The sequence below is a fragment of the Clinocottus analis genome, unplaced genomic scaffold (genome assembly GCF_023055335.1).
Source record: "Clinocottus analis isolate CAN_PGR_092001 unplaced genomic scaffold, fCliAna1.0.p SCAF_11, whole genome shotgun sequence".
Taxonomy (NCBI): domain Eukaryota; kingdom Metazoa; phylum Chordata; class Actinopteri; order Perciformes; family Cottidae; genus Clinocottus; species Clinocottus analis.
In genome coordinates this window covers 7,587,872-7,611,831 of record NW_027175832.1, presented here as the reverse complement: position 1 = coordinate 7,611,831, position 23,960 = coordinate 7,587,872, and the positions used below count along the sequence as shown (strand labels likewise).

The 23,960-nt window shown below is 41.9% G+C and overlaps 4 protein-coding genes and 1 non-coding gene across 7 annotated transcripts; 2 read left to right on the top strand and 3 right to left on the bottom strand.

Annotated features, from left to right (window-relative positions):
* Window positions 1-3,519: 3,519 nt before the first annotated feature.
* On the bottom strand, window positions 3,520-5,975 carry casp20 (caspase 20, apoptosis-related cysteine peptidase). The gene is made up of 7 exons (XM_068571274.1): window positions 5,920-5,975; window positions 5,720-5,800; window positions 5,062-5,397; window positions 4,910-4,944; window positions 4,604-4,709; window positions 3,957-4,503; window positions 3,520-3,791 (listed from the first exon to the last, which is right to left on the bottom strand). The coding sequence occupies exons 3-7, from the start codon at window positions 5,393-5,395 to the stop codon at window positions 3,644-3,646; spliced, it is 1,170 nt and encodes a 389-aa protein (XP_068427375.1). The 5' UTR covers window positions 5,396-5,397; window positions 5,720-5,800; window positions 5,920-5,975; the 3' UTR covers window positions 3,520-3,643.
* Window positions 5,976-6,265: 290 nt separating this feature from the next.
* Window positions 6,266-6,337, top strand: trnae-cuc (transfer RNA glutamic acid (anticodon CUC)). Its single transcript has one exon. It is a non-coding gene; the product is annotated as a tRNA-Glu (tRNA).
* A 1,145-nt stretch (window positions 6,338-7,482) lies between these two features.
* On the top strand, window positions 7,483-11,534 carry LOC137782273 (interleukin-5 receptor subunit alpha-like). Its single transcript, XM_068571487.1, has 10 exons — window positions 7,483-7,507; window positions 7,955-8,028; window positions 8,364-8,416; window positions 8,540-8,694; window positions 8,836-9,011; window positions 10,043-10,176; window positions 10,341-10,488; window positions 10,608-10,713; window positions 11,075-11,156; window positions 11,281-11,534. The coding sequence occupies exons 2-10, from the start codon at window positions 7,962-7,964 to the stop codon at window positions 11,341-11,343; spliced, it is 984 nt and encodes a 327-aa protein (XP_068427588.1). The 5' UTR covers window positions 7,483-7,507; window positions 7,955-7,961; the 3' UTR covers window positions 11,344-11,534.
* A 1,735-nt stretch (window positions 11,535-13,269) lies between these two features.
* Window positions 13,270-18,453, bottom strand: LOC137782022 (caspase-8-like). 2 transcript variants are annotated; one of them, XM_068571087.1, is made up of 8 exons: window positions 17,978-18,453; window positions 17,472-17,498; window positions 16,739-17,024; window positions 15,878-15,993; window positions 15,552-15,663; window positions 15,245-15,372; window positions 14,133-14,524; window positions 13,270-13,900 (listed from the first exon to the last, which is right to left on the bottom strand). In XM_068571087.1, the coding sequence occupies exons 3-8, from the start codon at window positions 17,013-17,015 to the stop codon at window positions 13,738-13,740; spliced, it is 1,188 nt and encodes a 395-aa protein (XP_068427188.1). In that variant the 5' UTR covers window positions 17,016-17,024; window positions 17,472-17,498; window positions 17,978-18,453; the 3' UTR covers window positions 13,270-13,737. The 2 variants fall into 2 exon arrangements, with proteins under 2 accessions (XP_068427188.1, XP_068427189.1); XM_068571088.1 differs by having other exon boundaries at window positions 18,220-18,453.
* Window positions 18,454-19,355: 902 nt separating this feature from the next.
* zgc:153935 (uncharacterized protein LOC777611 homolog) lies at window positions 19,356-22,920 on the bottom strand. 2 transcript variants are annotated; one of them, XM_068571427.1, is made up of 6 exons: window positions 22,708-22,920; window positions 22,068-22,202; window positions 21,135-21,257; window positions 20,677-20,826; window positions 19,731-19,925; window positions 19,356-19,625 (listed from the first exon to the last, which is right to left on the bottom strand). In XM_068571427.1, exons 1-6 carry the CDS (start codon window positions 22,912-22,914, stop codon window positions 19,515-19,517), a joined length of 921 nt encoding a protein of 306 aa, XP_068427528.1. In that variant the 5' UTR covers window positions 22,915-22,920; the 3' UTR covers window positions 19,356-19,514. The 2 variants fall into 2 exon arrangements, with proteins under 2 accessions (XP_068427528.1, XP_068427529.1); XM_068571428.1 differs by lacking the exon at window positions 21,135-21,257.
* Between the last annotated feature and the right edge of the window lie 1,040 nt (window positions 22,921-23,960).

The window sequence follows — 23,960 nt, the reverse complement described above, 5'->3', positions numbered from 1 at the left end:
ATGTAGACGATGTATGTCATGTCAGCTATGATATGCAGACATGGCATGAAATAATGGGTCACTGCAATTACGAAGATATTTTGAAACTGCAGGATGTCACAGAAGGCATGCACATCAGAGGTGAAAAGCGTAGGCCTGTTAAAGAATGTGCAGTGTGCATAGAGGGAAAATTTACTCAAACGAGAAACAGATATCCGACTGACAAGGTAAAGACACCACTTGAGCTGGTGAACACAGACCTAACTGGTCCAGTAAACAATGAGTCCATAGATGGTTTTAAGTACATGCAGTCTTTTACAGATGTGTTTACGGGGGCAGTGCTTGTTTACTTCCTGAAAGCAAAAAGTGATACAATTCAGGCCACTGAGAAATACCTGGCAGATGTAGCGCCTTATGGCACTGTGAAATGCATTAGATCAGATAACGGGACGGAGTTCACTAACAGAGGGTTTCAGACGCTACTGAGAAAGCACAAAATCAGACACGAGACTTCCTGTCCTTACTCCCCGCACCAGAACGGGACAGCGGAAAGGGAAGGGCGCACTCTTTTCGAGATGGCCAGATGTAAGCTTATTGACAGTGATCTACCGAAGAGTCTCTGGCATTACGCCATCCAGGAAGCAGCCTATACTAGGAACCGGTGCTTTAACAAACACACTGGCACTACTCCATATACAGCAATGACAGGTAAAAGATGCAATCTAGCCGAGGTACATAAGTTTGGTTCAGTGTGCTATGCCTACCAGCAAGACAGAGGGAAGCTAGATTCTAGATGTGAGAAAGGACTCTTTGTCGGCCATGACAAGAGCAGTCCTGCCTATCTAGTTTACTACCCCGATAAAGGAAAAGTGCAGAAGCACAGACTGGTAAAGTTTGTCACCAAGACAACATGTGAAAACGAGACTCAGACAGAGGAGCTAGAACTGAACCCCAAAGCAGGTTGTGACAAGAGCATAGATGTTTCACAGCCTAGTGTACTGAGCACAGAGGTACGGGCTGATAGTCCACAGTCAACGTCAGAGGATGATGGCGAAAAGCAACCTAGGATGACGCCACATGCCTCAGACAGTGGGAGATATCCCGTCAGAGAGCGTAAAGCCCCGGGGTATCTGAGAGATTACACTACGGATGGTACTGATGACGACAGTACACTCATTAGTGTAGATTATTGCTACCGAGCCGTTTGTGGTGTACCTCTGACCTTTAAAGAGGCCATGACATCAACTGAGTCGGGAAAGTGGAAGGAAGCGATGGACGAGGAGATGAAGTCCCTAGAGGACAACCAGACCTTTACCCTGACTAAGTTACCAGAGGGCAGGAAGACAGTGGGAGGAAGGTGGGTATACTCGATTAAGGAGGACATTGACGGACACGACCAGTACAAAGCTAGGTTTGTAGCGAAAGGGTACAGTCAGAGAGCGGGAATAGATTATGGCGAGACATTCTCACCAACAGCAAATCTTACAAGTATACGGGTAGTGATGCAGAAGGCAGCTCAAGACGATTTGATCCTGCATCAAATGGACGTGAAAACAGCCTATCTGCACGCACCCATTGATCGAGATATCTACATGGAACAACCTGAAGGTTACGAAAAAGAGGGAGAGAAGCTAGTGTGTAAACTAGAGAAATCAATTTACGGCCTGAAGCAGTCGGGGCGTAATTGGAATGAGATGCTCCACACATGTCTTGTAGATGACGACTTCACTCAGAATCTGACTGACCAGTGCGTCTACACAAAAGAGTCTACAGAGGCAGGAAAGGTAATGGTAGTTATATGGGTGGATGATCTTATCATTGCAGCCAGCAATACAGAGAGTCTTGAGAAAGTGAAGAACATGTTGTCTACCAGATTTAAAATGAAGGACCTGGGTAGGTTGAAGTATTTTCTGGGCATTGACTTCAGCCAGTCCGATGGCTGTGTAAAAATGTCGCAACAAAGATATGTTGAAAAGATACTGAAACGTTTCGACATGCAGGACTGCAGAACTAGAGAAACACCATGCGACCCAAAGTTAGACTACTCTGAAGACGCGTCTAAAATGTCTGATGTGAAGAAGTACAGAGAGGCTGTTGGCAGTCTCATTTACTTAACAACCTGTACACGTCCTGACATATGTTTTGTGGTGAGCAAGTTATCACAGCATTTTGCCGACCCTACAGATGAACATTGGGTTACGGTGAAACATGTTTTGCGTTATCTCAAGGGTACTGCAGACAAACAGCTTTGTTTCAGAAAGAGCAGAGAGGGTCTAGGTTTACAGGCTTATAGTGACGCAGACTGGGCTGCGGACGCTAGCGACAGACGCAGTACCACAGGGTATTGTGTGTGTATGGGTAAAGACAGCTCCTTAGTCTCTTGGAAAACCAAGAAGCAACCCACGGTAGCATTATCCACATGCGAAGCCGAGTACATGGCCCTAGCTCTAACAATACAGGAGTGTATTTATTTGGAGCAATTACTGGGAGGTATAGATACCTATGTGTACAAGAAAACGGTCGTTTATGAGGACAACCAGGGGACAATTGCGCTTGCCAGAAACCCTGTATGTAGACAAAGATGTAAGCATGTGGACATTAAATATCACTTCATTAGGTCTACCATAAGGGAAGATAAGATGTCACTTGCCTACTGTCCCACAGACGACATGGTCGCTGATGTTATGACAAAGCCCGCATCCAGACTTAAGCTGAAGAACTTTGCAGGATTTATGTTTGGTGTGTAAAAATGTTGACTTCTGAATATGCTTTTTTGTTTGTTTTGTTTATGATGTAAAAGTTGTACATTATACATGTCATTCATAAGTGGGAGTGTTAAGAGTTGATAAATGTATGGATGCATGTAATTACAATTGTTCAAGGGGAGGCGCTGTTGCGCCTCATATGGCATGAAGTCACGTGACACCACTACCTTATAAGGGAGATGTTCGCTCTCTTCTTCTCTCGGTCTTACCTGACTCTCACGGAAGAGCAGCTTGTCCTAAAATAAACAATGCCGTGCATTGATGGCTGAAGAGACAAACGCCTGAACGTCCGTTCATCCCTAAGAATTAAGATTCCGCTGTGCAGGTAGGCAGAAGGTATAAGCCTACCTGTCAACAGTTTACATTATGATAAAAATGTACTAAAGCTGTTCTGGTTGTGTTTGACACGTTTAGATCTTTTGTGTTCAGAGTCAATCTAAATGCTGTACATTAGATGCACAGGCCGCCAGTATTCTGCATTCAGCACTTTTGTTTGAAGAAAAAAAAAAACCTCCATGAAGCAATATGTTAATCCAACCTCATTAAAAAAGCATGAACCCACCAATTTTTGCAACTTTGTGCAAAAATTAAAAAAAAGACACAAACCTGTGATCATATGTTCAATGTGGTCAAAAATCAAAGATTTTGAATGATACAAAAGATTGAGTACATTTTATTAAAACATGAACCCAACAGTGGTCATCACACTTTGAGCCAAAATACAACATGACACAAAGCTGTGTTGATATAAAAGTATGTTCAATGTGGTCAAAAATATAAGATTTTGAACGATACAAAAGATTGAGTACATTTAAAAAAAATGCCCTTTCCCGTGAGTTGATTATAGATCGGTAGACATCAAGTATATTGAGTTGAGCATGATTTTTGGCGTTGAAGTTTCAATCGCAACATGGAGACAACACAAGTCTCTTCCTAAGGGTAACCCTAAATTCAGGCATCTGCTTTACTGCCCCAGGTCGACTGCTGCCCTCTTTCTGGCCCACTTCATTGTTCACGCGGTAGAGGATTTTGGAAACATCTTCACTCCTAAAACAATATGGGAAAAAATACACAAACATTATTATCCCTAAGGTACATTATGATTAAGCCAAGTGTACAGTACACACTTGATTTAATCAATTATATCATCAGATCTACAACATTATGTGGATACTTCACTAACTATTTATGCATTTCTAGGGTTTGTCTTACCTCTGACATCCCTCCTTTAACTGCTCACACACGGTTTGGATGAACCAGCTCCCCTTTGTGGGATCTCTCAATGCTTTATGATCTTCAACAGTGGCAATGGCAAGCAGAACATCAGCATCCTCAGGGTCGGATGGCGAGCATGAGTCATCTGCCTGCAGATCATCTGATAACACTCCACGCTGGATCTTTGGTCCCTGACAGGCCTGGATCAGGAACACTTTGGGCTTGCCGTCGAGGGCCGAGTGACCGGTCAGCTTGAATGTTCTAGTTATTTTTTTGAGAGAAAGGGGCTGGTAGTCAACGCCCGAAACGACACCCTTGTCTCCGTGACTGAGAATGCAGCAGATGAAGGCATCTCCGTGCCGAGGAGCCTTTTGGAGAGCGGTGAACGCGTTGCCAGACCACTCCTCTACGTTGAACTCCCGCAGCTGAGCGAGGTCGCTCGGAGAAGAGAAGCATTTCAGCGCTCGCTCCATCTGGTCCTTGGTTTGGTCTCTACACATCAGCGCTCTGAAGCCCAGCCAGCTGAACACCTTTGCCAAACTTTCTGCGCAGGACATTTCATTCAAAAAAAGAAAAAAACTGAATGAAGCTTCAACCACCATCAAACAGGACAGTTGTGTAAATCGGTCCACTGTGTATCATACCAGCATCTTTGTCGGTTCCACGTCTCTCAGAGCCGTCTGCAAATTTCTTGTTGTTTATGATCACGCAGAGGCCGGTGGGCTGGCTGTTCAACTCATACTGCAAGTCCTGAAAACAATGGAACCGGACACGACGTGTGACACAAACGCAGTATAAAGAAATCCTCTTTTCAATATTTGATACTTTCACCAAAGCAAGTTTTGTGTTAAAACTGGATAATAAGCATGTCATGTATCTTTCTAACAAAGAATGACTTTTTGTTTGGCGCAAGTACTATATACTGTTTCAAAATCAGGTTAAAACCTCACCGCCTCTTGCCTCTTGCTCTCTGGAGGCGGGACACCTGAGGGAATCAGAGGGGAACAGAATTACTCCTCCAAAACACAGCAGCTGGCGGATATGTGGGCTGCATATGAGTCATTTCAATACCACAACTATTACCATCATATATTATACGTACCACTGTTAGCTGAACAAGCTTGGACAGGCTGACGCAAGAAGCAGGTGTCACTCAACTGTATCCTCTTCAACGCAGGGTAAGTCTGTTGAACATCATCACTTTGCAGGAGGTCCACGAAGTCTTTGCAGTGGTCCTCTCCCTTGTCCATGAGCTTGTCCACGAGCCTGACGACGTGGCCCTCGACGTCCTCTTTGTTGATGCTCTTCAGGTTGTTGTAATCACGCTGAGTTATCAGGTTCCGCTCGTGGACTTTGTTGAGGATGAACGTGTAGTCGCCGCACAAAATCCCATGAATAGCGGTCTTGTTGCGTCTCAGCGTGTCTGTGGCTTCCATGTCTGAGAAAGAGAGAAGAAAAAAGCATTAAAGTACATTTAAGTACACCAGTCAATACTCGGGAGGGGCTATGTTTGTAACACATGTACGGCACATATATGCTATACATTACAATTAATCATCGTGTACTCGAGTGTGGCATTTCTGACAATATAAACAGCGAGCGTTCACTCTGTAATTAGTGAGTTCAACGAGTTACAGTTGGAAATCAGAGTTGAACATGGCTGAACTGAACCTACGTCCAAGATTGCTTCGAAAGTACTTCGAAACAATAACGCAGTTCCAACAATACATCGTTAAATACTTTGAGCTTTGTTCACTTACCGTCACGGAGTTATTTCCTCCACTTCCTCCTGAACTGTCCTCGTGCCCAGCTGCTTTCGCTTTCAACGCTCGGTAGCCCCTCTGTTGAATATAAAACAGGCTATTCAATTATGCATTTCAAACGCTCCGGTTGCATGTACCATGTGCAAGCAACAGTAAGTAAGTAGCAACAATGGAGGGTGCAGTCGGGGATCGCGTACCGCTTCGTGTAGAAGTAGAACTTTGACTGTCGAGGAGGAACGAGTAGGAGAAAGTATTTTATTGGGGCTCATCGATGCCTTTGTGCAGATAAGGGAAAACAGTCCCGCCAGTGGTGTCTTTTCTTTCTACCATTGGCCACAGGGTGCAACAATGAGCCTTCCGTAATAGCTGGTTGACGTGCCCAGAACAGCGACGCAAAGGTGAAGTTTACGCTTAAAATAGATTTTAGGACTTAAAGGTTGGACTTGAAGCTTGGCAAGTGAATGAAAAATTTGTCATACAGCTTCAATTAGTGAACGTTGTGGTGACGACATTTTCAAAACTGTACGGCGCGATTTACAAGTCTCCCTGGTGGTCTAGTGGTTAGGATTCGGCGCTCTCACCGCCGCGGCCCGGGTTCGATTCCCGGTCAGGGAACTGCGTTTTGTCCCGTGACGCTTGATTAAATATTATATTGTTATAAAGCTATGTTTAGAAAATAAGCCAATTGTAACATCGCGTTCACACCAATCAAACATGTTTAGTTGGTCACTTTTTAGGGAAAGTATTTGTGGAATTGTATTCCATTTTGTTGTAATTTGTTACTATAAGGTAACAACTTGTGGTAACAACTTGTGGTAACAACTTGTGGTAACAACTTGTGGTAACAACTTGTGGTAACAACTTGTGCGCTAGTGGTGTTTATGCCTAGTCAAGATCAGATGTCATACGAAAAATAGAGAAATAAACAAATAATATACCTTTTAAGTTTAGGTTGTGCTACAGGTTTGGCTGAATGAAAGTCATAATGTCTAGTTCAACAGATGTAATGTTATAAAGATTTTAGAAATACCTTCACGCCATCACACAAATAATTTGGACCACATACCAAATAGAAAGTCTCCAAAAGTTGTTTCACTGTGTGGGTTTAAAATGTGTTTTTTTCAGTAAATTATATTTCCTAAAACGGACAATAAAATGCTTTTTCGAAGCCTTTAAAAGATAATAAAAATAACATTCTTAATTTATTTTTATTGTTTGTAACATTATTATTAACAAACTGTTAAGGATTCTCCCACTTTTAGAAAATGTTCACTATAATAATGTTTAAAAAAAAGTTACCCATTTTATTAACAGGAAGAATATATATGCAATGTTTAAAATGTTGAATTTGACAAAAAATTCAAGGACCTATTTTCCATCCATCCATTATCTTAACCGCTTATCCTCATTAGGGTCGCGGGGCGCTGGAGCCGATCCCAGCTGTCAAAGGGCGAAGGCAGGGTTCACCCTGGACAGGTCGCCAGTTCATCACAGGGCAAACATAGAGACCTATAGGACCTATTTTGAAAAAATGTAATTTTTTTAATGTATTTACCATCAAGACATTTGCTTTCAATGCAACCAGAAGTCTATGGTGTATGAAATCTTTTGATCATGAGGTGTGTGAATGAGAAAATATGAATAAAGAAACAGGAAGAAACACATTGTTTCCGGATGCGTTGTACATTACATGACATTGTGGTTCATCTTTCTTCAGAAATGTGTTTCTGTCTTCAGTCCCTGAGAGCACTGACAGGCAACGACAGAGAGGAAGGACAGTAGGAGGTAACGGCTTCTTGGTAATGCTTTTTACAATAATGGTACTGTAATATATACTGTTAGAGGATTTTGTGTCAGATTGTATTCAAAAGAAAGCTTATACCTAATCATGGGTTTATACATTTCTCATTTTTTAAAGTGGTATAGCGAAGCGTGTAAACAAAAATAGCAAATTTTTCTTTTGTAGGCGGTAGAAATCTGTACGTTGGAAAAACTCACAATTGAAATTTATCATGAGGAGAATCAAGATTATACGCAGAAAACTGTTTGTTTTTGATCGTTTTCTAGTGAGATGTCCTTAAAGATGTCAGTCACTAAATTTAAGCATTTAAAAAGGGGAAGTATGAACTGCCAGGAAATGACTTGGCTGTAAGCGATACAACAGCTTCTCTATCCTCAGTGGTCTGGATTTATGTCGGTTTCTGTGTCTTTGTGTGGGTGTAAAACCCTTAGGTTGGCTATGAAGCTGCTTCCTGTCCATCCGATACTTTGGTCCAGTCTGCTGGTTTTGTGTGCCACCGTATCTGGTGGGTACTCCATGGATATTTATGTTAAAACATTTCCCAAAGCTCTTCATTAGTACACCATGTTTGATTCAGCAAACATTTTGGCTACCTTGCTTTTATCAGGGTGGTGTTGCAATTTCTGATTTACTTCTGCTCAGTCGCCAAGGAAATCCTTCACCACCCGGATTTAAGACAAACGCTTCAAAATGTTAAAGAGTGCAAGGTGTACTGCAGAAGAGAGAATGTATTTTAATTTAAATTTTGAGTATGCACACTGTACTGCGCATATTCAAGGACGATCCGAGGCTTTTTATTGAGTTTTCGTTAACTCGATAATATGTGTCCTCTTTTAACAGAGACGGAGTCCAACACTCCAGATGTCTGTAAGGATGAAAAGACTCCGGGCAGCGTGAGAATCAAAATGTCCTTTTCACCTCCACTGAAGCACAATAAATAACGTGCTGCTTTAAATACAGATGCATTCGTGTTTCATTTCTATATTCTGTCCTTTAAGTCTGCGGAACTGTTCCAGCTGTCTCCACAGAGCGCTTTGGGGCAGAAACATAATGTCGAGGAGGATAAGGTGGATGATAACTTTCGCTGCCTCTTTTACCCAACGGATATACTCAACTGCTCCTGGTCCTTCCACAATTTACAGAAGGATGCTCATCTCTTTGTCCATATCAGGTATTTATTATTGTTTTAAATTAATCCTGACCCATATGGCATAGCTTTGATGACTCTGTTTGAATATGAATGTATATTTCACAAAACAGGCATGTATCAATAGTTTTGCGTGTGTATTCCTTTCTCTGTCTATTAACCCAGTATCTGTGATGACGACAGAGCGGTTCACTATCCCAACATTTCGTCTGAGGAGAAAGTTGGATCAAGGTCTTTGACTCTGCACGAGCACACGGAGCTGTATGTAATCCTCTACTTTAACGTAACCCTGCACGACGCGTGGACAGTCTACAACTCAACCTATGACATGGACATGCTCGGTAATGCTCCAAGACAAATGCCGTCATTGAGTATCTGCAAATTGTCCTACTACAGATGGTATACCATGGCATCCATAGAGGGTCATTAGAAACACCCCGTCCCTTTGAGACGGGGTCCTCACCAGGATCCCCAAATATGCAACCAAAGCTCGCAGGTACCACCCCAATACCCAAAACAATCAATGCAACTGAGGGTCACAATCAAATACACACAGGTGTATTATTGTGAATCTGTGCATGTCTGTACAACCTGCAGGCAGTCTCACATCTTGACCTTCGAGGACACCCTGTCAGCAACCTTGATACCTAGGAAGCAATTTAAGAGAGAAAGAAGCCAGAAATGACAAAGAGACACAGCAGAGAAGACATCGCCCGTAGAAGGCATTGAGCTTCTTAATGGCAAGTGTCTGCTCTTAACCCTGGTAACTACAGAGGGAGAAACGTTATTTTGTTGCGCAAATTCCAACAATTCTAGCCCGTTCACACCTCAACGACAGTGTGCCGGGTTTCTTTAGATGAGCGCCATCCCCATGACTAACCGCCGACCCAACATGAGCCTCAAGCCTAGTCTTTATTCAGGTTAGTGGCATGATAAATAAAGCACGAACCCAGTGACCTAACTATTGACACATTTTAAGTCACCTAGGCGGTCATGGAAGTGAACCCCGGGTGGTCTAACCATTGCTTAAAAAAACAATAACAACTAACTAACACAATGGAAGATAAATGGCAACATAGTAATATTGATTATTTTGTTTAAATGAGGAAGAAAGGTTCGAAATGTCTTACCATTCTTTATCTCTTGCTGGCAGTTCAGGAAAACATAAGTAAACAATACAATGCCAAAATCTATGGAGCGACACACTGACTGAAGTAAAGATAGCACAGTAACATAGAGCCTACATACTAACCATTAACAGACCAGAGCATGCCAAAATCAGTGCATGCATAAATTTGGTAAACTGAATGTTTAGGTTGGGTTTAGACTGTAGGTATCAGACTGAATCTGTGTGATTTATTTTGTGCCACAGAGGTTCTGCCTCCACCCCAAAACATCTCTGCATCAGTCAGAGATGGAGGCCTGTTGGTGACGTGGGATCTGCCCCAGAGTCGAGAAGAAAAGAACCCTGTGTGCTTGGAATACCAGCTGGACATGGATGACCAGGTATGCCATGTGCGTATGGATATGGATGTTGATTATTCCATAAACGATACATACGGTACTCTTTGATAATTTATCTTCCGGTGCACATAAACAAGAACATTCGAGACGAGGTGAACCCACTCAGTGTTTTTTCCCGGCGAATATTTGTCATTTCACAAAAACAGAGCGGACCCAAAAACCTGATCGACCAGCTGTCTTACATGGAGCCCAACGTAGACCCCCACCGCACCTACAGCGTGAGGATGAGGATGAGGATTAGGACGAATATGTGTCTGGGATCTTCCCAATGGAGCGACTGGAGCCCCGTCGTCAGTGAGTACTGTGTGTTTAAGTCACGTCGATGGTGACTTTTGATGTTGATTGATTGATGTCTGGAAGTCTGAATACATACAACTATATATATATTTCTTTATGTGTCTGTCTGTCTGTAGTGGTGGAACAATCAGTTTACAAACTCAGCCCTCTGGTAATCATCTCAATGTCGCTTGGAATACCCATGATCCTCCTGGCTGTGCTGCTGCTGTTGCGCCATCAGAGGTACATGTTTCTGTCTCCGATTCACACATGCACCACAGCTCCTCTCTCTTTTGAATGTGCAATTGTGTCAGACGAAACGACAAAAGTGACTCAGATGTCAACAGGAGTGGGTGGAGTTAAGTGAGAAGACCCATAAATAAATGAAAGGAGAAGTAAGAGGGGAAGCGGTAGAGTCCTTTTCTCTGAAAAGCTCATGCAAATCATCCATCCTAAACTTCTGTAAGGTTCAGAGAGAAATACCCACAAACACTTATAAAAAAGCCCAAAGAAAACTAAAATAATTGTTATTTTAGCCAACGCAAATGGCAGCGGAATGAGTTTGAAATATTTGTGCTTACGGCTCATTTTGTGTGTTTTTCAGGGTGGCTGAGGTTCTGTTTCCTTCGATTCCTCGTCCCCCATTAAAGTACAAAGCTTTCCTGGAGAAAAGTGACACATTCAATGTAAGTACACACCCATACTGGTCACACCCGCTGACGTCACACAGTTTACCACTCACCCAACCAAAAACACATGTGTTCAAATGGTGCCAATGTTTTTTGTGTGTGTGTCGGGCATTGTCTCCAGCGCTTCCATCCTGCTGCGTCAGCTGAGCCTGTGGAGGAGATCACAGAGGTGGAGGACACGTAGCAAAAGCCTGAAAAGATGTTATGAAAAAGCATCGTTTTTGCTCTGCTTGGGGTGAACAGCTTGTGATTTTTTGGTTGTTTTGTTTTTAATTTAAACAAAGGGGACATGTTCATGGCTGAGTTTTGAAGAAATACACACGTTTTGCCAAAACTTGCTGGTTGGCTGGTAGTTAAACGTAGATCTATCGTGCTTCTTGGGGTGTGAAATAAAGTTCAGTGACACAAAAAAATATGGACTGCTCATTTCAAATGAATTCATTTAGTCAACCTTCATTTATACAAGGTGGTCCAATAAGAGCCTTTCACTCTTATTATGGGAGCAGACAGGACAATACCGGCGAAAGGGAAACCCAACCTTTATTAAAACATGAAGCCACCAGTGATCATCAAACTTCAGGGGATATACACAATGAGAAGTCACACAGCTAAATGTGGCTCAGGTTTTGAAAAATGAGCATCAAATAAAGGGAAATCTGTTACAAAAGCTTGAAAACCCTAAAATGGCATTAAAAACAGGATTGTCTGTCTGATCAAATTGAGACAATTTGTGCTTTGCTGATGTTTGTTGTAGTCTTTGTAATATGCCACTTTCCACTTTATACCACGACCTACCTTCAGGTTCTGAGATGTTTTTTGGTAATTTATCCACTAAATCAATCCTATTCATCTTCTTTAAAACTATCCGGATCACTTTTAAAGTGTTTATGCTGTAGCTCTTGACCATCCAATCCACAATTTCCATGCGATCTGCATTCTCCAGTCAATGCTTGGGGATTGCTGAGAAGCCTTTAGGGGCATTCTGCGCCAGGAACCACTTGAATATGTCAAACTCCTCAGCTCCTAAATCCTCCAGAGTTAGGAGGAAGACTCTTCTTCGCCATCCGCTATCGTGTCCGCCATCCGGCGACGCGATAGGTGTCGCCATCCGCTTGCTCTGTCAAGATACAAAATATATTGTTTTATGATATTATAATTCTTACATACCCCGACGTCTATATATATATATATATATATATATATATATATATATATATATATATATATATATATATATATATATATATATATATACATGTATATATATATATATATATATATATATATATATATATATATATACATATATATATATATATATATATATAGATATATAGATATAGATATATATATAGTTTTTTACTGTGACCATCTATTATGTGACAGATCACAATTCAACCTATTAAAGACTATAAGCCTCCTATAATAAAAGGAAACATAGTTTACAGGGTGAACAAAATAAGAATAGATGTAACAAGTCACACAACAAACAGTGCACAGGTTGGAGCTGTACTATCTTTATTTCAATGCAATCTCCAAAACCGCAGTCCGACCCGCAGGGTCATGCAAACACCAGTCAGCGCTCAGATGAGGTCTCTTTGGGAGTCCTTATGGACCATGACATCCTGTCTACCCACTAACGGTGAAGCAGACGACCATGAACGGTACCGTGCTGATGGGACACTTAATCCCTCCTCTTACAGCTGTATCCATCTGACAATCTAGGAACCCACCGCTATCGGTCTGAATCTGTTCATAGAGATTACCCTGCTTACTGTTTCACGTGCGATCACAATGGCGAAAAGAAAAGAGTGTTTAGATTCAACGTAAAAGTAGGAACAGGCTTTGATGCAATGACTAAGGAGGTCTACCTCATTCAATCCTCCTTCAAAACATTCTACTATCCCTTTAGGTCTTTGAAAATGAAACTTCAAATGCTGCTTTCATTTTCATATGGTTAGAAAATTTCATTTACATTTAAATTGTGACTTAAATAATACTTGCATAAATGGAAAGCTAGACTTTTTCACTGTACATGATCCCCAAACAACCAAACACATATGTGAAAATACATTTAATTTGGTCTTAAATTGATGCTTTTTTTTTTTTTTATTGTAAACTACATTTACATTTTCAAGTTTACATGATCATTTCAATAAATGTCCCTTTGGGCTTCCATACAAAGATGAGCCCAACACGATGATAAAGTAGTTCATTACCTGGACGAGCTACAACATAAAAGCTATGCATGTCAATTTTACATCTTCGTACAATTTATTCAATATGTAGCTTTGTTTAAATTAAATATTGAGTAGACCATAATACTGCAAAGGATAAGAGGGTGAAGATATTGCATAGATGAATGTGATCAAAGGACTTTTACGTTTAGCTATTGCTACTTTGACGTATTTTGTTTTTCAATCCCTTCTGAATCCATGCATCCACCAATACCAACTAAAGTGATTCCTACTTCAAGGGAACTCAATGTCGAGAACTATTATGTTCACTTTATTTGTATTACATGACCACAATCATACACACAGTAAAACATTTAGGTTTCTGGGAATTTGGCACATTTTCAGCTTTGCGCTTGGTCTGGGTCAGCACACACATATTTAAGGACGAGCTTCTTGGTGAGTGTGTATTTGGGCTCTGGTATTTGTTTGTGACATAAATATTCTCCTTTGCTGACCTCCCTGTTCACGCGTGTCAGCACAGTGAGTATATCATCCTCCTTCGAGCTGCAGAGAGAACAGAGGAAACGTGTCACAAATAATTAACTGTATAAATTGTGGGTATATTTTTAACACAAAATTATCAAGACATCTCGCAGCAGCAGCAGCAGCAGCAGCAGCACAGCAGATTTATCTGAAAACACTAAAAGCACACCAGCAGAAGTATGGTTCCTAATCTGGGAAAAAAAGAATATTTTGTTTATTTTTTTCCGGGGAAAAAGGAAGCTTTTTCACTCACCTTTCTGCTGACCTCGTCAGCTGCTTGCATAGCTCCTGGATATAGATGGAGCCCGTTCGAACGTTGCGAAATGTCCTGGAATGTGGCACGGTGGCCATGCCCAGCAGGAAGTCGGCATCCCAATACTCCATTTCAAAGCTCCCACCTCTAGCATCATCCTCCAATGGGCTCTTTCTGACCACCTCCTGCTGTCGTGGCATCGTGGGACACGGCAGGTATCGTCTCTGGTAGTCGCCTACTTGACATGCTTGGATGAAGAACAGTTTGGGCTTGCCGGTCAAGGTGGGTGCTCTCCTGCTGATAAAGGGCCGTGTCAGTTCTTGTATGTGTACATTCTGCTCATCGGTCCCAAAGACGCATCCCATTTCTCCGTGGGAAAGCACACACACCACCTAAGATCAGAAACAAAAGCAAAAGCAAAGATCAAGAGCTAAACATGAGATGTTTTTGTATGCAAGTAATCACAATTAACTTTCTTGCTGAAAGTTAGCGGAATGCAACGATACCACTCTCGCAACTGTTCTGGAAATATGAAGCTATAGCAGGCTTCTCAAAGTTAAATTTGAGACTTTTTAATATTCATGAAATGCTGGTTTTCCGATCGTATCAACCAAAGCAGCAGGGAAAACCTTGAAAGGACAATATAGCCCTACATCGGCAAAGTGTTTCAGTACTTCACAGCTGTAAAAAAACAACCTGACCAGTTCATTAACGGGTCAACTGATTGAAAATGATTCATCAATTTAAGTTATTTTCTGTCGTGCTAAAATCTTTTCTCGCTGATTATGGGAAGATAAGCTTCCTCGCTAGTTTAGCTTTCAGTAGTGACAGTGATGCTGACTAAAACTCTGAGCAGTTGTTTAAATGAGAATTCTTGAAGATTAAATCTGTAGATGACCAAAACTCATTATGACATCACAGCTACGTTTTACAATCAGTTCATCCTTGAGTGTGGATGTTTGCGCCAAGACATTTCCTCCAAGCATTCCTGGGATATCGTAATCATGAGGATGGACCAGACGGACGGACGACCAGCAAACAAAATAAATAGAGATAAAGTTCATCCAGTAGTCACTGGTATTACAGCGCTGAAGATGTGCGACACTGCTCACCAACGCATCTTCGTCCGAAAAGTTCCGTGAGCCCAGTTCCTGTAGCACTTGTCGTATGGCTTCTGCAGTCAAGTTGTTGTGCACCAACACAGTGAAGCCAAGGCGGGTGAACACTGTGCGCAGAGTCTCTGTGTCACATAAAAGAGACAGATTGAAACATACCACTGGACTGTTTACATATCATCGTGTCAACTGTGATAAGCATCAACTATAAGGACCTCAACCTTGACGGCTACTCGGTAACTCATATTTAAACGCTACACAAACACATCAGATCACATGTTTGATCAATAACAGGGAGACGTACTCTCATCCTCCTGAGTCCCTCTTCGGTTGCGAAGCATTATTCCCTGGAAGTCCTCGTTATTGATGACCACACACAAACCACGTGGTTGATGATATAGATCATAGTAGTCTTCCTAAGGGGAACAAGCAGCCACAGAGACAAAATACAAACATGAATGTTTTACTAAATGAATGGAGGACATTTGTGTTTGAGTAAATGGTTACGAGATCAAGAAGAGAGGAGGACTCGATCAATTCATACATTTTCAAAATAACCCTCTAAATTCATTAAAAGTACGTGATGGGCATGTGAGTATTGTCTTAAACAAAGTAGAAAAAACAATGGACCTGTCCTTTAAATCTCATCAAAGAAGAGTTATCTTGTGCCCGTTGAGCAAGTTGTCTCTCCAACTCCTCCAGCTTCATCCTGGTGAGATGATGTTCAGCTTCCTCCTTTGAACAGCCTACGGTCAAAGAGCACAATGCATTCACACACACAGACACAAATGCGCTTTAAGCTGCTTGATTAAGAGTGTCCATCCACAACTGTGTTAAGATCAGGAAGTTTGGTTCATTCAAGCTTTGTGTGTCCCGAGCAACAACAACACTGACAGAGTAATTTACTCTTTAAAAGTTAAACTGTGAAATAAAAGATCTGGTTTGGTGTGACACATCTGGCAGTGCACACCTGCAGTATTAACTGTATTTATGTTTTCTGCCTGATCCCTGTGTGCAATAAACATTATACACATACACAGAACCAAGGCTGATAAGGAGCCAGAGTTGAAAAATGATTTTTAAAAAAAAGTGTAAGTTAATGTGTTCATCTTTATATGCATCATGTCTGAGTAAACAAGTGCATCTTTTTTTCCAAGGTCTTGAATGAAGACACTAGGTGGAAGAGCAGGAGGTTGGTTTTTATTTCACGAGCACTTCTCAATAAAAGGCTGTTCAGTTCTCAAGCATGACACCGACTGAACGAGGGACGTTCAGGGGATATACACAATGAGATGACACACAGCTAAATGTGACTGAGGTTTTTAAAAAAGGAGCGTCAAATAAAGGGAATTCTGTTATAAAAGCTTGAAAACCCTAAAGTGGCAACAAAAACAGGATTGTCTGTGTGATCAAATTGAGACATTTTGTGTTTTGCTGATGTCTGTTGAAGTCTTTGTAATATGCCACATTGAACTTTACACCATGACTTACCTTCAGGTTCTGAGATGTTTTTTGGTAATTTATCCACTAAATCGTTCCTATTTATCTTCTTTAAAACTATCCGGATCACTTTTATAGTGTTTTTGCTGTAGCTCTTGACCATCCGATCCACAGTGTCCTCCCGGTCTGCATTCTCCAGCTCACTCACTCGGATTGCTGGGAAGCCTTCTAGGACATCCTCATGCTGCAGCCACCACTTGAATCTTTTAAATTCCTTGTCTCCTAAATCCTCCAGAGTTCCGAGGAAGACTTCAATAAGTGTCGCCATCCGCTCGCTCTGTCAAGATGCAAAATGTATTGTTTTATGATATCACAATTCTTACATTTTAAAATCCTGTAATGAAAGAATATTAATCATGACGTACACATTTACTGACAGTCACTTGAAAGACAATATGAGCTTTGTGTATCCCAAGCAATGATGACACGGACAGAGTAAATTACTCTTTAAAAGTTAAAATTAAATAAGAGATCTGGCTTTGGTGTGACATATCTAGCAGTGCACACCGTTAGCATTACCCGTGACTACGTTTCCTGCTCGATCCCTGTGTGCAATAAACATTACACACACACACAGAGAACCATGGCTGATAAGGAGCCATCGTTAAAAACAATATTTTAACATACAATATTAACATATATTGTGTCAACAGAGTGAGCACGTTTGAAAAGAAAGCATATTGGAATTAGACAGCCCAGCAGAGGTGTGTTTTGTGTGTCTTACCAAAAATATCCACCTTCAGTCGATCATCTGGAAAGAGAGGAACAAAGCAGAGCAGACGATCTGTAATTCAAAAGTTTGAAAGGAAAATCTATGTCTTTACTTGCTGGTGTAGGTCGACCCACCAATAACACCAGAAACAACTAAATGTTTGATAAACCCGTAGTGGGGAACTTTTGCTTAGTTTTTTCAGTGAAAACTATTAGATGGATTACTGTGAAAATGTGTTAAGACATTTTTTTTTTATTACAGTTTTCTAATTCATTACAGTTTTGTTTTTGACCTGGCTATACTAATTATACATCCATGAGCTGCATTTAGTGCTGATGAAGAAGTGAAATAACTCAAAATCACAATAGTAATGTAATGTACGCGTCTCAACGACGGACTCATGCGGTGATCCAAACCACACCATGCCGTTTCCACTTCAAAGACAAGTGCAAGAATTGAGAATACAACAAAATGACAACTATTAGCGCATTTCATTCATGACATTTCAAACATGATACCTTTTCATGGTGTTACAACTATAGTCGATGGTTATTTGGCTTTTCGTTTCACTTCAGGTTGCGTTTTCGTTGCATAATTGGATGATTCCGTCCACACCGTACATAGGTACCTTTTTCTACTTTTAATGTATCTGCTCTTTTCTTACTGGGCTTTGAACTCGAGCCCCGTCACACATGTCACGATGTTGTACTATATAGTAAGAAACAGTCTTATCTCAGGTTATAAGCCATCAGTTACGCACGGCGGTCTGGTGGTTTCCCGTCATTAAAATTGAAATTCTTCTCTCACAGGTTGGCGCCGCATTCAACGCGCAGTTTTTGGTAGGAAATCCCGATTTCTTCATCGATGAAAAGCTTAGCGGCTGCTGAAGGCGGGGCAATTCTGTGTTGGTTCTTTGTCGAACTCCAGAAAGCTTTTCATGCGCACTGGCGCTGGAGTAAAGTCCTGTGTGAGGAAGATAAGTAAGACTGCCGCCATGAGCCTCAGCCAACCAGGAAGTGAAGGCAGGCCATAACGCATTATGTAAAAGTTATGTCTATTATCATGGAGGTCTTCTGCGGATTCACAGATTGTTGTAGAACTCTGCTCTCCGTCGAAACGGATTCACTATGTGGACCAAATGATCCACAAACCACTATATTTTCCCTTTTGGGCAACTGCTGAGCTTGTATCCTCAAAACAATACATGTAATGCACCAACAACAAGCTGCTTGTAAGCTTTATATTCTTTACAAAATAAAAATAAATCACTTGCTGTGTGCTTGTTGTACATTTACCCAAATACTGTACTTGTTTACAATTTGCAGGTGCTTAAGTAGAGTATTTCCTTTATATGCGTATGTAATAGTTACTCTGCAGATGAATATTTGATGTAAAATAAATAATACATAAATGTAATCAGCTCATTAAATGTGGTGCTTTGTAGACAAAGCGACACAAAATACAAAGCAGGTAAAAGTAGCTTCATTGGTTACTGTTGAACGCTGCCTTCACATGAATGCACCCAGCAGTCGCCCCTGCTTCTTATATACAGTCTATGAGCCCACGATAAGTATAGTCTGACACCGACACGGCTTATTTACATGATTTTATGAAAGCCTCACAAGCCTCCCCTACTGACTCAGGAATGGGTTTATGTATAATTAACATTTACTTATTGTCTAGACTAGAGTTTGTTTGAAAAGTTAAATCCTTTTGATTCGAGAGAAGGGAGGATGTCAGCCTCCACCTTTTTCCCTGATTACTAATCTTTCCTTTGGGGGATTCTTTACATTGTAGCCGTGTTAGCACCTGGTTAAATTTGATTTGGATCATTATTTTAAGTGAAAGATCGATCATCCGGTCAATCCGGAACAAGTCAATGGGTTTTGTCAACTTTTTTATTCACCTTTTCAATAACATCCTTTACACGCACATACAATCTGTCACAAATCCCTTCAACTGCTTGAAGTTTGACCTCACCATATTTCAAGGCGTAAACATAAAAACATAGTGCACAGCATTCTCCTCATTCTCTCTTTCTCCCCTTCCTCCATTTTATCCTCTGGCCTCCAATTGGTTGATGGCTTTGAGCTCTAAAGAAAACCTCTCGCCCAGATCTCTGTTGGCCTGCAGGAAACCGCCCAGCCTCTTCAGCTGCTGTGTGTCCTAAAGGAAAAAGAAGAGGAAGCCGGTCAAGGTCATGTGACATCGTTCTTTATATGCATCATGTCTAAGTGAACAAGTGCCCAGGGACATATCGGTTCTTCGCACCTGCGTCTTTGCGTCATCGTCAGCAGCTTGCAGTAACTCCTGCAGCCTCTCTTGCAGCAACTCAGCCTCCCATTGGCTGATCAAGTCGGCGCTGGTCTCCCATTGGCTGACAGAATCACTCTCTACTTCCTCCAGGGCAGCGGAATCCATTCGGTCCAAGCCAGAGACACATATCGACAGATCAACGCTCAGCATCTGGACAAACGGAACGCACATGCGCAAGAAAAACTGTGATGCAAAACAACATGATGCAACGCGCTGAAAGAAAACTAGGTTTAAATAGCACTCCTAGTGGTAGCTATTACGTATTACACTGAGTTTACAGGTTAAAGGTCAAGCCAGAGAATAAACTGAATGTATTATGTATGTATATTAATGAAATAACACTGAATGTATGCAACTATATAAAAGAAGTAACACTGGACGTATTATGCAAGTATATTTAAGCAATAAGGTACTCGAGGCAGTACTGTATCATCAATAATGTGCAGTTCAAGGGTGTTGATAGGCCCGACGCATAGTCATCTTAGTTTCCGGTTTTACACACTCGCTCCCCGGCGATCTTAGCAGATAGATTATTTGAAGGAATGACTGAAAGTGAGGTAGAACGTAGAGGATAAACTCAGGAATGTGAGGTGCAATAAAGAGCGGGATTCAGAATGAAACTGGACATGTGAGGACCGTCTGAAGAGGAGCAGGAAGAGGAGGGCTTCTAACCTGTCTATCAAACTTGAGACATCCTGAGGACCGACAGCTTTTCTAGCGGACTATCGAACAGACTCTAGACAACGGTAATTTGGACGCGGAATATTCTTTGTTGTACTTTAAATCTGGAATTGTGTTTGCTATACTTTTTATATGAATCATTTTTATTATACCTGGAACCATCGATTCGGCTCGATTTTCTTAGAGCAGGCCGGAGACCCCAGAACGTGCACGCGCTCACCTCCTCGATCTGCTTTCCAGCTGTTGCCATGTGTGGTATGTGGCCGAGCTGCCGCACAAGCTTTCTTACACTGGTCTGGTAGTGTCTCATCCATTCATCCTCCACACGCAACTCACAGGAATGCATCAACTCGTTCCTGAAACGGATCACCTGGAAGCACAAGAAAAAAGAGCAATCCCGTCCCGTTTATTTGAAAAGGACGAGAGGTAAAAACAATGCAACAATAGGGCAGACAGACATATCATGTTCACCGTGTGAGTATTTTGTTGGGGAGATACAGAACCATGCTTTATACTTCTAAAAAAGAGCATGCACAACTTTCAACCTGTGTCCACAGAATTTTAATCTTGAACCCACAAAATTTGATGCATCTGCCCCCTGGTGTCTGAGGCTTGAGCTAACAACGTGACTATGACTGATCGAACAGCCTTTCCACTGTAAACAATGTGACCGTTTACCTCTCTCACAAATTTTGGGTCCACAAAGTGGAAACAATCACAGTGGATGATCAGGTTGAGCAGAGCAGAGGCATCACATTGCTCTGCCCCCTTCACTTTCCCCTGACCACGGGGCATGAAGGCCTATAGACAGACAGACAGACAGACATAGATAAAAAAAAACAACATAAAAGAGAGAAAGACATTCATTAATGAATAGTCTGCTGATTATTACCTCTACTACTTGATCAATTGTTTAGAGTATGAAATGTCATATTAAAAGATGGTTTAGTTACTCTAAACCTGTGGTTCCAACCTTTTGCTTTATCTTTTGTAAGCCCACAGTTCTGGAGGATGAGCTCCACCAGCAATAAACTGGATGGTGTTTAACACTTTTAACAATCTCCAGCAGCGGCAGACCATTAATCTGTGAATTTGAGCTATATGTTGACTTTCAACGCACTTTCAACTGAGTCAGGTTGTCAGGATTGAATACACTCCTTTGACATCCATCCGAAAGTAAACTATATATTTTCCCGTTCTGGACTGCCAGTCCGATAAAACAGGCAACCTTAATATAGCTCCCCTCGTGCTGTGGGATATATGAACAGGCTTTCCCCTTCTAGATTCTGACATTTTTATAGACAAAACAATTGAGAAAAAAGGAAATAAAGTTGCAGCTCTAACTAAATACACTCCACTACATTTAATATAGGAAACTATTGGCCAATATAGGAAACTATTGGCCAGCGATAATACTGTTTGGCAAAATTAGGACTACGTTTCCCAAAAACCCATCTGCTTCCAGGCGCAACATCAAGAAAGAAAGTGTTCCGTTGTTAATGGAAAAACTACTCCCCAGTATCAAACATTAAAAAGGGCATAAAGGATAATGATATTAAATGCCAGTCACTGCAGATTCAGTTCAAAGGTGTTGACCGGCGGGATGAGTACCTTGGCCAGCTCCCAGTGGTCTGTTCTCCAGTTGGGAGGGGAACAGTTGTCCCAGTTCAGTGTGGCCTCTGGCTGCCTGCGGTGTCTCAGGATCACCGCCTGCCACTGTGCACACGCCCTGCATGCTGAGGAAAGCTACACACGCACGCACACACACACACACACCATGTCAAAAATGAACTTTAATAAAGTCTGTGAAAGGGAAAAGTGAGTCTGACTTATTAACACACACACACACACACACACACACACACACACACACACACTTGAGAATTATACAATCTCAAAAATGATCTTTAATAAAGTCTGTGAAAGGGAAAAGTGAGTCTGACTTATTAACACACACAAAGACACACACGCACATACTCACACACACACACACACACACGCTCTGTCTTTGATACACAACCTTATAATCCTTTGCAGCATCACAAACTGCACTCTTTAAACAATACAGACATGTCATCTTTGTCTAAATGACTAATATTACTAAACTAAGATATCCCAATCTGCCTCGGAATAGCCTGAATTTGTGGCCACACGCGCGCGCGCGTACACACACGCACACACACACAGTGGCAGAAACATGATGAAGTGAGCAAACTAAAACAGACTAACACAGAAGAGTTTACGGACTGACCTGATTCCCTCTCGGTTTGCACAAAGCCGTCTCACACGGTTTCCGCAGCAGAGAGTTTTGGTTGAGCAGGTCTCCGTGGAACGCGCGCGCGTGCTGGGTGATGAAGGGGTGCAGGCCATCCTTCAGGATGAGCAGACACCGTCCGGCTTTTAGCCAGTTCTTATACTCCCGGTCGTTGAGGCGGACAACCAGCTCCTCGCGGACCATGTCGGCCTCCACTTCCCGAGATGAACAAACCACCAGCGGGGACAAGTTCAGACCGAGTCCTGGTTTTGGAGCTCCACCCTCTCCGTGCAGTAGCAGCAGGAGGCCGCAAGATGGCGCCGTCTCCTTTGGTAAACCACCATGTGACTGTTACGCTCCTGCTGTTCTTGTTTGACCAGAGAGCACCTTCTGTAAAGTACCACAGATAAAGCAGTATATAATGTATAGTGGAGGGGTAAGTAATGATGAAGGATTATGTTTTTATTTTTACATAAAGGAAGGTGGAATTGGGCCCTTTTGGTCTTGTTTTTCTTAACACTGTGTGTTTGGTCTCCATACCAGCTCCTGCTGTTTAGGGTTTCACAGCACATTGTGCAGAGGGTCCATCAGAGCTTTAGAGATAAAAAAAAAAAAAAAAAGTTCACATGATGCACAAGTGTGAGAGTGAGCCAAAACCGAAAAATTGCAGAAGGGGAAACATTGAGCGGAAAAAAGCTCTGCAGAGTCGAGGGTGACAACAGAGTTGGTGAAAAGTCCCCTAGGATTCTGTCTATGAAGGTCCTCCAGAGGCTGGGTTCTAAGCAGGTCAGGTCCTCTTTACATTTATCAACAGCTCTCATCCCTGATGAACAACACCTTCCACCCTATGCAGGACACTCTGGCAGCTGATTCATCCTCACAGTGTGTGAAAGTGAGGTAGTGCAAGTTCTTCCTTCCTGCTGCTGTCAGGCTGCACAGCCAGCTGAGCTTGAAGTAGACCACAAAAAACACTTCAAAGACTTCAACCTGTGCAATATAAATATTAATACACTGTTAATAATAAGTTCCTGACAGGTAAATTGGTTCAGAAAGATGGCCCCCTTTGTGCCCTTGCCCATGATCCACTCAGCCAAGGAGACTGCTAAGCTGGTTCTGCTGCATCTCTTCCGACTTCATGGTCTCCCCACAGACGTGGTCTCCGGTGAGGATCTCAGTTTACGTCAGTGTTCTGAAGGGAGCTCTGCAAAGCTAGCCTGTCATCTGGATTCCACCCACTGTCGAACGTCCAG